This window comes from Symphalangus syndactylus, chromosome 12, assembly GCF_028878055.3.
Source record: "Symphalangus syndactylus isolate Jambi chromosome 12, NHGRI_mSymSyn1-v2.1_pri, whole genome shotgun sequence".
Classification (NCBI taxonomy): domain Eukaryota; kingdom Metazoa; phylum Chordata; class Mammalia; order Primates; family Hylobatidae; genus Symphalangus; species Symphalangus syndactylus.
Window position 1 is genome coordinate 66,260,002 of NC_072441.2, and position 14,016 is coordinate 66,274,017.

Consider the following 14,016-nt stretch of genomic DNA (forward strand, 5'->3'; position numbering starts at 1 on the left):
TATTGTGAATGAGATTACTTTTTTTTTCTTTTTCAGATTGTTCACTGGCATATAGAAATGCTACTGATTTTTGTATGTCGATTTTGTATCCTGCAACTTTACTGAATTTGTTTATCAGTTCTAATAGTTTTTTTATGTGTGGAGTTGTTAAGTTTTTCCAAATATAAGATCCCATCATCTGCAAACAAGGATAATTTGACTGCTCCCTTTCTGATTTGTATGCCTGTTATTTCTTTCTCCTGCTGATTGCTTTAGCTAGAACTTCCAGTCCTGTGTTGAGTAACAGTGGTGAAAGTTGGCATCTTCATTTTCCAGATCTCAAAGGAAGGACTTTCAGTTTTTCCCTCATTCAGTATGATACTAGCTGTGGCTCTGTTGTATATATGGCTTTTATTATATTGAGGTATGTTTCTTATATACCCAGGTTTTTTAGGGTTTTATTATAAAGGGGTGTTGAATTTTATCAAATTTTTTGAGCATCAGTTGAAATGATTATAGTTTTTTTGTTTTTGTTTTGTTTGTTTTGTTTTGTTTTGTTTTTTAGACCGAGTCTCTATTACCCAGGCTGGAGGGCAGTGGCGTGATCTCAGCTCACTGCAACCCCCACCTCCTGGGTTCAAGTGATTCTCCTGCTTCAGCCTCTGGAGTAGCTGGGATTACAGGCATTCACCAGCACGCCTGGCTAATTTTGTATTTTTAGTAGAGATAGGGTTTCACCATGTTAGCTAGGCTGGTCTCAAACTCTTGACCTCAGGTGATCCACTCGCTTCAAATGATTATAGTTTTTATCCTTCATTCTGTTGATACCATGTATCACACTGATTATTTGCATATATTGTACCATCCTTGCATTCCTGGGATAAATCCCATATGGTCATTATGAATGATCTTTTTAATGTATTGTCAAATTTGACTTGCTAATATTTTGTTGAGGAGTTTTACATCAGTACTTATCAGAAATACTGGCCTGTAGTTTTCTTTTTTTGATATGTCTTTGGTTTGGATATCAGGGTAATAGTGGCATCATAGAATGAGTTTGGAAGTATTCTTCCCTCTATTTTTCAGAATAGTTTGAGTAGGAATTGTATTACTCCTTCTTTAAATGCTTGGTAGAATTCAGCAGTAAAGCCATCAGATCCTGGAACAAAAGCCATCAGATCCTGGGAGACTATTATGGCTTCAATCTTGTTGCTTGTCATTGGTCTGTTCAGGTTTTAGATTTCTTTGTGGTTTGATCTTGGTAAGTTGTGTGTGTCTAGGAATTTATCCATTTATTCTAGGTTTTCCAATTTGTTGGCATATAGTTGCTCCTAATAGTCTCTAACAATCCTTTGAATTTCTGCAGTATCAGTTGTAATGTCTCCTGTTTCATCTCTGATTTTATTTACTTGGATCTTCTCTCTTTTTTTAAGGTTTGTTAATTGTATCTTTTCAAAAAACCAACTTTTTGTTCCATCTTTTGTGTTGTTTTCTTCATTTCAAATTCATTTATTTCTACTCTTTCTGCTTTTCTTCTATTAATCTAGAGTTTAATTTGCTCTTTTCTAGTTCTTTAAGATGCATCATTAGGTTATTTATTTGAAGTTTTTCTTTTTTTATATATATAGGCACTTACAGCTATAAATTTCCCTCTTAGTACTGCTTTTCCTGTATCCCATAGGTTTTGGTGTGTTTTGTTTCCATTATTATTTGTTTCAAGAAATTTTTCCAATTTCCTTCTTAATTCCTTTATTGAGTCACTGGTCATTCAGGAAACTATTGTTTAATTTCCATGTGTTTGTATAGTTTCCAAAATTCCCCTTGTTATTAATTTCTGATTTTATTCCATAGCAGTCAAGAAGATACTTGATATAATTTTAATTTTTTGGAATGTTTTAAGACTTGTTCTGTAACCTAACATATGGTCTATCCTTGAATGATGCTGTGCTGAGGAGAATATATATTCTGCAGCCATTGGATGAAATGTTCTATAAATATCTATTAGGTCCATTTAGTCTATAGTGCAGATTAGGTCTGATGTTTCCTTGTTGATTTTCTGTCTGGAAGATCTAATGCTGAAAGTGGGATGTTGAAGTCTCCTGCTATTATTGTATTGAGGTCTATTTCTCTCTCCTTAGCTCTAATAATATATATCATATATTATATAATAATTATATATATAAAATATATAATTGTAATATATGATAAAAAACCTCTCTCTTTAGCTCTAGTAAAGCAAATAACACTTGCTTTATGTATCTGGGTACTCCAGTGTTGGATGCATATACATTTATAATTGTTATATCCTCTTGCTGAATTGACCCCTTTATTATTATATAATGACCTTTTTGTCTCTTCTTGCAGTTTTTGTCTTATAATCTATTTTGTCTGATATAAATGTAGCTACTGCTACTGTTTTTTGGTTTTCACTGGCATGGAATGTCTTTTTCCAGTCCTTTATTTCCATTCTGTGTGTACCTTTACAGGTGACATATGTTTCTTCTAGGCAATAGATCATCAGGTCTTGCTTTTTTTATTCACTCATCCTCTCTTATGTCTTTTGATTGGAGAGTTTAGTCCATATGGATTGAGTGTTATTAACCATCAGTAAAGACTTACTCCTGCCATTTTGTTATTTGTTTTCTGATTGTTTTGTGATCGTCTCTTCCTTCTTTCCTTCCTTCCTGTCTTCCTTTTAGTGAAGGTGATTTTATCTCTGGTATGATTTAATTTCTTGCTTTTTATTTTCTTGTGTATCCATTGTATTTTTTTATTTGAGTTTACCAGGAGGCTTGAAAATACTATATTATAACTCATAATTATAAACTAATGACAAATTAACACTGGTTATATAAACCAAGAAGCAAACACGCAAAAAGAAAAGAATAAAAATTGTACAATTTAACTTCATCCCTTCCTTTTAAATTTTTTGTTGTTTCTCTTTATGTCTTATTGTACTGTCTTTGTCTTGAAGATTTGTTCTAGTTATTATTTTGATTGGTTCATTGTTTAGTCTTTCTACTTAAGAGTATTTTACACACCACAGTTACAGTTTAATATTCTGTGTTTTTCTGTGTGCTATTACCAGTGAGTTTTGTACCTTCAGATGATTTCTTATTGCTCATTAATGTCCTTTTCTTTCACATTGAAGAATCCCCTTTAGCATTTCTTGTAGGACAGATCTAGTGTTCATGAAATCCCTTAGCTTTTGTTGTCTGGAAGGTCTTTATTTCTCCTTCATGCTTAAAGGATATTTTTGCCAGATATACTATTATAGAGTAAAAGGTTTTTTCCCTAAGCACTTTAAATATGTCATGCCACTCTCTCCTGCCCTGTAAGGTTTCCACTGGAAAGTCTGCTCTTAGACATATTGGAGCTCCTTTGTATGTTACTTGTTTCTTTTCTCTTGCTGCTCTTAGGATCCTTTCTTTATCTTTGACCTTTGGGAGTTTGATTTTTAAATGCCTTGAGGTAGTCTCCTTTGGGTTAAATCTGCTTGTTGCTCTGTAACCTTCATGTGCCTGAATATTGGTATCTTTCTCTAGGTTTGGGAAGTTCTCTGATACTATCCTTTTGAATAAACTTTTTACCTCATTTTTTCTGTACCTCCTCTTTTGGGCCAATAACTCTTAGAATTGCCCTTTTGAGGCTGTTTTCTAGATACTGTAGGTGTGCTCATTGTTCTTTATTCTGGTTTTTTTTGTCTCCTCTGACTGTGTATTTTCGAATAGGCTGTCTTCAAGCTCACTAATTCTTTCTTCTGCTTGATCGATTCTGCTGTTAAGAGACTCTGATGCATTGTTTAGCATGTCAGTTGTATTTTTCAACTCTAGATTTCTGTTTGATTCTTTTTAATTATTTCAGTCTGTTAAATTTATGTGACAGGATTCTGCATTTCTTCTCTCTGTTATCTTGATTTTTTTTTGTTGTTGTTTTCTCAAAATAACTATTTTTAATTTTCTATCTGAAAGGTCACATATCTCTATTTCTCCAGGATTGGTCCCTAGTGCTTTATTTAGTTCATTTGGTGAGGTCATGTTTTCCTGGATGGTCTTGGTCCTTATAGATGTCTGTTGCTGTCTGGGCATTGAAGAGTTAGGCATTTATTGTAGTCTTTGCAGGCTGGGCTTCTTTGTGCCCATCGTTGTTGGGAAGGCTTTCCAGGTATTTGAAGGGACCTAGGTCCTAAACCCAATAACAATAAGTACCACCTTGGTATTCTTGGATATGATTCAGAAGAATTATCTGGATTAATAGGCAGAGACTCTTGCTCTTTTCCCTTACATTCTTCCAAACAAAGTCAGTCTCTCTCTCTCTCTCTCTCTCTCTCTCTCTCCCTCTCTCTCCCTCACTCTCTGTCTCTCTCTTTCTCTCTCTCTGTGCTGAGCCTCTTGGAACTAGGGGTTGGGGGACATAAACATCCCTGTGGCCACCACCACTGGGACTGTGCTGGGTGAGACATGAAACCAGCACAGCACTGGATCTTGCCCACAGCCAGCTGTAACCACTGCCTGGCTGCCACTTAAATTAACTTAGGGCCCTGAAGCCTTATGACCAGCAGGTGGCAAAGTGAGCTAGGTTCGTGTCCCTCTCTTCAGGATAGTGAGTTTCCCCAAGCCCCGGGTGGATTCAGAGATATTGTCTGGGAGCCAGGGATTGAAGTAAAAAACCTTAGAAATTTACCTGGTATTCTATTCTACTCTGGCTAAGCTGGCATTCAAACCACAAGACAGACAGAATTCTTCGCATTCTTCATCTTCCACAGACAGAGGAACCTCTCCCTGTGGCCACCAACACTGGCCCATGTGAGTGTGTGGGGGTGTTGCCAGGCCACTGCTAATGCTCACCTAAAGCACAAGGGCTCTTCAGTCAGCTTGTGATGAATGCTGTCAGGCCTGGGACTCACCCTGCAGGACAGTGGGCTCTCCTCTGATCCAGGCAAGGTCCAGAAATGCTGACCAAGAGCCTAGGCCTGGACCCAGGGACCCTAAGAGCTACCGTACTGTGGCTGAGCTGGTATCTAAGCTGCAAGACACAGTCACCTTCACCTTTCCCCCTACTTTTCTCAAGCAGCAGTCTTTCACCTTAGTTACCACAGCAGGGAATGTGCTGGGTCACGCCTAAAGCCATCATGTCTCAGAGCCCAGTATCCGTGGTGTATTTATTACCTGGGTATTGCTATTGGTTATTCAGGGCCCAGGGGCTCTTGAGCAGGCAGGTGATGAAACCTGCCAGGTCTCTACTGTGACAGGGCAGCACTGAGTTCAATGAAAAGTCCGTCAGCCACTGTGCTGTCCCTCTCACAAGCACATAGATTTCTCCACACCAAGTGGCTGCTGCTGGGAGCTAAGGGAGAGGTGGCATAAGCACTCCCTTAGCTGCCCTGGCTGGTATCTCATAGGTTGCAGTCAGGTGTCTCTGATCCCAGCCCAGCACTAGGACTTGTCTAGAAATTGCAATCCTTGTGGCCTAGACTGCCCCTCATTTCACTGAGGGCCCCAGAGCACTCCAGCCCCCAGTGGTGAGGCTTGCTGGAACTCAGTTTCCAACCACTGGGATGGGCAATTCTCCTATGGCTAGGGCCGACCCAAATACTCCCTTTGTTGGCATATATCAGCTGAGTACAGCCTGGTTCTGCTTTCCCTTGTGACAGGGGAGCACTGAGTTCAATGCAAATCCTGACAATCGCTGTGCTCACCCTCTCCCAAGCATGCAGATTCTCACCACCACTGCAGGGAGGATAGGGGAGGGGTAGCACTGGCAATTCCAGACTGCCTTTCCTATCTTCTTCAGTGGCTCTTTCAGTGATATGAAGTCCAAACCAGGCACTATGATTGCTCACCTGCTTTTTGTCTCTTGTAATGGTACTTTTAGTGTGTAGTTAGTTGTTAAAATTTGGTGTTTCTGCGGAGGTAAGGGGATGAGTAGTGTAGGCTTCTATCCCGCCACTTTGCTCTGCCCTACGTCACCATCTATTCTCTAAACTAAATGCATATTATCTTTGATGGTGGGCCATTTTACAAACAGATGAAAGCTGTTGGAGAAAACATTAAATTTATTAATATTTTGAAATATTTTATATAACTTTGAGATAGTCCTTTTGCTGTATAAAACTAAAGATTTATTAATCATCTCAGAAAACTGTTTGATTTTCTTGAATTATAAAGGATACTTTTGGAGCAAACATTTATCTATAATCTTATTTGAAAAAAGGTCCTATGTGGTGTTTATCATGGTATCAAATTGTTAAATCTTGCCGTTTTTCCCAAGTTTATTTGCTTCCTTAATCTTACTGGTTATTAAATTGAACTTCTATGTTAAGAATTGTAGACGTAACATTACCATTTTTACAAAGTAGTGTAAACTTGTCTTTTCTATAGTTTCCTAAAGCCTTTACTTGGTAATTGCTGGGTATTTTAATATGGCTGGCAGTGTTTGTGGTTCAGTAACTTGGAGAAGGTTGAAGACTAGTTTCTGATTGCAGGGGGAGTTTAAGCATTGTTTTCCAGAAAGATTTTAGTATTAATACTGAGGTTGCTTTTTGCAGTGTTTGCTAGACTTTTCTAATCCTCTGTTATTTCACATACCATGAAAATATGGACCAACATTCGGATAGTTGAATTGTCATAGTATTTTTTGGTCTCTCATATTATGCTTTCCCATTGAGGTAACAAAAACTTAAAACAAGAAAACTTAAAATAATCAAAAGTTATACTTGTAAAGAAAATTATTTTTTTTTCTACTTTATTACTTTATAAAGTTAACAAACTTTAGAGATTAAAATTAATAGTAAGGTTCTTTTGTTTTCAGTTTTGACCTTTTCAACATTTTATCCATGAAACACATGTCTTAGCTATTGTGTATGCTGCCAGGATTTCAAAATATAGTTTCATATTTGCCTAATATGCTTATCTAATTTGCATGGCAATACAATATTTCCATGAAAATTCTGGGAGCTTTAATACCAGACTGAATTTTTTAAAAGCCATCAGAACAAATTAAAGCACCTTTGTTTGGCAATAACCTTTTAAATAATCATATTCAAATAAAAGCAAATTGATGAGACAACAGGGGCCAAATTTTAAGTCAAGGCTGTATTAAAAAATACCCAACTGATGACCGTCAGCTGGTAATGATTCTACAACCAAAATAGTCTTACTAATGTCAAATCAGGAAAGCAAAAACAAACTTTTAGAGGGATTTATTAAGCTGACTTTTCAGTGTCTTCAATAATGCATTGTTTGCTTCTGTTGAATTTTTTGTTGCTTGTTTCACCTTTTGAAATCTGATTTATACATCAAATTCAAAATTGCTGCAAAAAGAAGGATACTACAAGAAAATACATTTATAAATTCAGTTCAGTATTTCTCAAACTAGAATGAATTTTAAAGTATATTGTTAGCAATGGCTTTTGTTTTGTTTAGTTTTTTTTTTTTTTTTCTCTTTTTTTGAGACCAAGTCTCACTCTTGTCGTCCAGGCTGGAGTGCGATGGCGGAATCTCAGCTCGTTGCAACCTCCGCCTCCTGAGTTCAAGCGATTCTCCTGCCTCAGCTTCCCAAGTAGCTGGGATTACAGGTGCATGCCACCACGCCTGGCTAATTTTTTTTTTTTTTTTTTTTTTTTTTTGAGATGGAGTTTTACTCTTGTTGCCCAGGCTGGAGTGCAGTGGTGCGATCTCGGCTCACTGCAACCTCTGCCTCCTGGGTTCAAGCAATTCACCTTCCTCAGCCACCTGAGTAGCTGGGATTATAGCACATACCACCACACCCAGCTAATTTTTTGTATTTTTAGTAGAGACAGGGTTTCATCATGTTGGCCAGGCTGGTCTTGAACTCCTGACTTCGGGTGATCCACCTGCCTCAGCCTCCCAAAGTGCGGGGATTACAGGCATGAGCCACTGCGTCTGGCCTAATTTTTTTATATTTTAGTAGAGATGGGGTTTCGCCATGTTAGCCAGGCTGGTGTCGAATTCCTGACCTCAGGTGATCCACTCTCCTTGGCCTCCCAAAGTGCTGGGATTACAGGTGTGAGCCACTGCACCTGGCCTGAGCCACCACGCCCAGCCAATGGCTTCTTAAACTCAAGAAATAAGGTGGTATTTAAAGATAGACTGACCCCATCAAAAAGTGGACAAAGGATATGAACAGATACTTCTCAAAAAAAGACATTTATGCGGCTAACATATGAAAAAAAGCTCAACATCACTGATTATTAAAGAAATGCAAATCGAAACCACAGTGAGATATCATCTCATGCCAGTCAGAATGGTGATTATTAAAAAGTCAAGAAACAATAGATGCTGGCAAGGCTGTGGAGAAACAGGAACGCTTTTACACTGTTGGTGGGAGTGTAAATTAGTTCAATTAATGTGGAAGACAGTGTAGCAATTCCTTAAGGATCTAGAACCAGAAATACCATTTGACCCAGCAACCCCATTACTGGATATATACCCAAAGGAATATAAATCATTCTACTATAAAGACACATGCACACGTATGTTTATGGCAGCACTATTTACAATAGCAAAGACAGGAACCAACCCAAATGCCCGTCAATGATAGAATGAATAAGGAAAATGTGGTATATATACACTATGGAATACTATGCAGCCATAAAAAGGAATGAGATCATGTCCTTTGCAGGGCCATGGATGAAGCTGGAAGCCATCTTCCTCAGTAAACTAACACAGGAACAGAAAACCAAACGCTGCATGTTCTCATAAGTGGGAGTTGAACAATGAGAACACATGGACACGGGGCCGTGAACAACAAACAGTCAGGGGTTGGGGGACGAGGAGAGGGAGAGCATTAGGACAAATAGCTAATGCATGTGGGGCTTAAAACCTAGATGATGGGTTGATAGGTGCAGCAAACCACCATGGCACACGTATACCTATGTAACATATCTACATATTCTAAACTTGTATCCTGGAACTTAAAGTAAAATTTAAATATATATATTTAAATATATATGATTATATATATGATATATATATAAATATATATTTATATATGACATATATAATATATATTTAAATATATATATTATATATGATATATATATTTAAATATATATGATTATATATGATATATATATATAAATATATATATATAAGGAGTGGAGGAGAATTTCTGGCTATAGGGGCTATAGGGACTTGACAGGATTCTTGCTGAATACAGGCTGAGGTGATCAGATAATCACCTGGAGAATGGTGGGGGAATGAGGACTTAGATCATATATCAAGAGTGGGTGATTCTGGCTAAACCAACTTAGCAGGATTCTTGCTAAAGCTGGGCTCTGGAGGACATGCCAAGGATGAGGCCTACTGAAAAAAGATCTCAGAGGAACCTGTCTAGAGTTTGGTTAAGGACAGCGTCTTTTTCAGTGTGTGTATATATACATACATACACATATATAAATAAAATTAATTTATTCAAAAAATATAATACAGTTTGTACAAGTAGTCAGTGGAGTTATTTGCTCCTGTACTAAATACCTACTACAATGTGCCTAGCTTTGCATGGCTACTTAGATATGACTCAGAGGGTATACTAACAATGATAATATAAATTATCAGAGTTTTTTTTTTTTTAATGATTCACTTGAGCTTGAAGTGAAAATTCTTTGCTACTGAAATAAGTAGGATTTTAGACATTTATACATACTTTTTAGAGAGGAGTTAGAAAAGGGAGAATGTCTGTGTTAGAAATCTATCTTTCAGCAGTTAATAGAGGTTTCCAAAATTCAAATTTAGTGGCTAAATTGTAGTTATTTTTGCCCCTCTAGCAAAAAATTAACTTATTTGTTGATTTTAATATTTTTAACATGATTATGTTTTTCCAGGTGATGTTATTGTAGACATCAATGGCAACTGTGTCCTCGGTCACACTCATGCAGATGTTGTCCAGATGTTTCAATTGGTACCTGTCAATCAGTATGTAAACCTCACTTTATGTCGTGGTTATCCACTTCCTGATGACAGTGAAGATCCTGTTGTGGACATTGTTGCTGCTACCCCTGTCATCAATGGACAGTCACTAACCAAGGGAGAGACTTGCATGAATCCTCAGGATTTTAAGCCAGGAGCAATGGTTCTGGAGCAGAATGGAAAATCGGGACACACTTTGACTGGTGATGGTCTCAATGGACCATCAGATACAAGTGAGCAGAGAGTATCCATGGCATCGTCAGGCAGCTCCCAGCCTGAATTAGTGACTATCCCTTTGATTAAGGGCCCTAAAGGGTTTGGGTTTGCAATTGCTGACAGCCCTACTGGACAGAAGGTGAAAATGATACTGGATAGTCAGTGGTGTCAAGGCCTTCAGAAAGGAGATATAATTAAGGAAATTTACCATCAAAATGTGCAGAATTTAACACATCTCCAAGTGGTAGAGGTGCTAAAGCAGTTTCCAGTAGGTGCCGATGTACCATTGCTTATCTTAAGAGGAGGTAAGTAAAAGCACAACATAGAAAAAGTTTCAATATTCAAGCATTTATATCTACTGATTGTCTTTCCTTACAGTTTAGAATGTGTTTTCCCAGTAGGCTTAACTAGTAATAGTGCGCATTTTCCTTAAGGTTCTGTCTAATTGTTTCCATAAGCAGTATCTTTTTCAGCAGTTTTTAAAAAGTTATTAGTGATTTCATTCACGTCCATTATGGATTTATTTCCCTCTGTATTCTTTTGAAAATCTGATTCATGGCTTTAATGATTAGAGAGAGTCACAGCATTGTGATACCTCAAATGAAATACATCATCTTAATTTCATTTTTCTGTTGATGACAGTAATAGAAATTGACTCTTTCAACCAGTGGTGCGTCATCTGGACCTCTGTAATACACCAAAGATGTTTTGAAAGAGCTAGCATCTCTGTGGATAAGTAAAATGTTGGATGGTGTGTTAATCTGTTCTGCAGAGGCAATCATGATAGCGTGTGCTCATAAAGTTTTTATCTTAAGCTCTAGTATCTGCCTGTAAATGTTAATTAAACCACAAAGTGCTTATGTGAGAGAAATATAATTTTTATTTTCCAAGGTCATCAGCTGACATGAACTCCTCCCAGACATTTACAAATTCAGTTCCAAGGAATAATCACAAAGTTTAATTTTAATATGCTTCCTTAAATCCATACTTATAAGTGACTAGTATCTTAAAGAATAAAATGTAGCCACTTACTCTTTTATCTCTCTGGATTTTACTTTTCACTATTGAGGCAAATGAGCACTTCAGCTTCTTTGGGAGTTTTTTCTTATTCTCGTTTCTTTGATTCATATGGGTTTCTTCTCTCAGTGATGATGGAATGTGCTCTGAGTAAGGTAGAAATCTCTTTGTGAGTGCTTGAGAGTAATCCAGGGCTTCAACAAGTATAACAAAGACACCAAAGTTCAATGTCACACAGGTTTGATGTCAGTTTCCTGCCTTGCCACTTACTGGTTCTTTGGTATAGGAAAGAATCTTAGTTTACCTTCTCTGTGAGATGGTCATAACATTTGTGCCTTCAGATGTTATAAAAATGAAATGAGATAATATATGTATAATGCTTGGTACATAGGAGGTTAGACACAGAATTTACTAGCCTACTAAAAATTGAAGCTAGTTTTATCATAAACATTAGCAGTATTTGTGATCTGGGAATGCATCCTCTGGTTTTAAACTTTGGCTCATTTTTTTTTAAGGTCCTCCTTCACCAACCAAAACTGCCAAAATGGTGAGTATATACTGGTGCTCAAATCTTTTCCCCAACACACTGAGAGAGATGCCACACTCCCCTCTGTAAGAGGAGCTCACTGTGGGGATGATTATCGACTGGGAGAAGTTAGGAGGCGTGCTGCTCTTGGCTTGTATATATTAGAAACTAGGGAAGCGTTTGAAAAATCCCCCTAGTGAGGAGATGTGCTCCACTGGTTAAGTATTGCAACTGGAGGACTACTAAAGGCCTTTAGTATTGTACCAATAATCCTGTTCTCTAAGTTATAAAATGTGAACACATTAAAGAACCAACCTAGAGGTCTTTTTACTTTTGTGTTTCAGAGAAACAAGGTAGGAAGGACCTAAATGTTAAGACAGATGATAAACTGTTGCATCGTCTTGCCTCTGCCCGAAGAGAAGATGTACTAATTCACATAATTTTGTGGGGACTATAAATATGCAGGCCCCTTTAGATAATCTTCTTACTTTTAAGACTAAATTAAGCTTTTTTTTATTATTTATTTTTTATTTATTTATTTATTTTTTGAGACGGAGTCTTGCTCTGTCACCCAGGCTGGAGTGCAGTGGAGCTATCTTGGCTCACTGCAACCTCCGCCTCCCGGGTTCAAGTGATTCTCCTGCCTCAGCCTCCCAAGTAGCTGGGACTACAGGTGCACACCACCACACCCAGCTAATTTTTTGTATTTTTAGTAGAGACAGGGTTTCACCATGTTGGCTAGGATGGTCTCGATCTCTTGACCTCATGATCTGCCCACCTCGGCCTCCCAAAGTGCTGGGAAAACAGGCGTGAACTACCATGTCCAGCTGACTAAACAAGACTTTCTAGAGTAATTGTGGCCTTCTGTGCTAAATTTGCTTGTTGTCAAAGTGAAAGACCTGAAACAGTGTCTTCTTTGGCATTCTTATAAATAATCACGTAGCCTGTTTAACGACCTGTGCAGAGAATAAGAACTTTAAAAAGGAGTGCATCAAATACTGCTATTGTGGAAGAAACTCTACGAGGTGCACATTTGTAGCTATTTAAGTATCCACAATGTTTTGGATATAAAGACAATTTTATTTAAAATTGTAATTTAGTTCTAGTTTGCTGATTTGGAATCTTTTATCTCAAAATCGAAAGATGGCCTTCCATAACCATAAACTATAGACGGTTATATTAAATGAATTAGTTCTTTCTAGCCCACCAAGTAGGAATCCTCTGCAAATTTGCTGTTTTATGGATTAAAAAGAATCACTCAGCTTTTGGCCTTTTTTTTTTTTTTTTTTTTTTTTGAGACAAAGTCTCACTCCATCACCCAGGCTGGAATGCAGTGGTGTGATTTTGGCTCACTGCAGCCTCTGCCGCCTAGGTTCGAGCAATTCTTGTGCCTTAGCCTCCCAGTAGCTGGAATTACAGGTGCACGCCACCACATACAGCTAATTTTTATATTTTTGGTAGAGATGGAGTTTCACTACATTGACTAGGCTGGTGTCAAATTCCTGACCTCAGGTGATCTGCCCACCTCGGCCTCCCAAAGTGCTGGGATTATAGGCATGAGCCACTGTGCCCGGCCAGCTTCTGCCCTTTTCATTGACTGCTTATACTACTTGGTTCCAGTGTGAACAGAAATTGTTTTTGTCCATTCAGTTCAAATTGCACTGTATTCTACATTTCTCTGTTCCTCTAGTAATCATTTTTAACTCCTGTGCTACCATATCTATTTCATAATGGATGCCACTGCAGCCGCAGTGGCCGTGATGCTTTATAATTGATGGAAGGGTCTGATGAACTTTAACTGTCTCTGACAGAATGCTAAGATGTGTGGGGAAAGGGTAGGAGACTACTGTTAGCTTCTCTGCCTTGTCATTGGGTCTGGGTGATTGAAGGGTCCCCTCTAGCACAACACTTTGTAGTGGCTGAACCCTGATTACTCCCTGACAAACTGGTGCCCCTGCATTCTAGTCATTGTTAATGATCACAAACATCCATAATCTCCCTCTCCTAACAATAATCCAGGAAAACAAGCTGCTCTCAAAACCATATTTCTTAGGCCATTTATTGGATTTCATTGTTAACATTTTATTAAATAAGTCATTTTGCTTGGCTGTTATCTTGGGAAAGTTCTATCTGAATAGGAAAAATAACAAAATATGCTACTATGCTTTCCCTTATCTAATTGTCATGCATGGTACATTTTCTGTTAATATATGTGAATTGGCCAGGCATGGTTTTCACAGTGCCATCTTTATAACCTAAATTAGAGTTAACCTCTTCTGTTTTCTTAGAAAGAGTATTATCTTAAACATCTTCCTTAGAAATTAAACTCAGTGAATGGGAGGTGGGCCG

At 37.8% G+C, this 14,016-nt stretch overlaps 1 protein-coding gene across 5 annotated transcripts in view; it reads left to right on the forward strand.

The window, feature by feature from the left end:
- MAGI3 (membrane associated guanylate kinase, WW and PDZ domain containing 3) overlaps positions 1-14,016 on the forward strand; it is a 280,859-nt gene that overhangs the window by 227,309 nt on the left and 39,534 nt on the right. For all 5 annotated transcript variants that reach the window (XM_063625725.1, XM_063625727.1, XM_063625724.1 and 2 more), the window contains exons 10-11: positions 9,824-10,429; positions 11,657-11,688. In XM_063625725.1, coding sequence (XP_063481795.1) covers positions 9,824-10,429; positions 11,657-11,688 — 638 coding nt within the window. The remainder of the gene's footprint in view (positions 1-9,823; positions 10,430-11,656; positions 11,689-14,016) is intronic.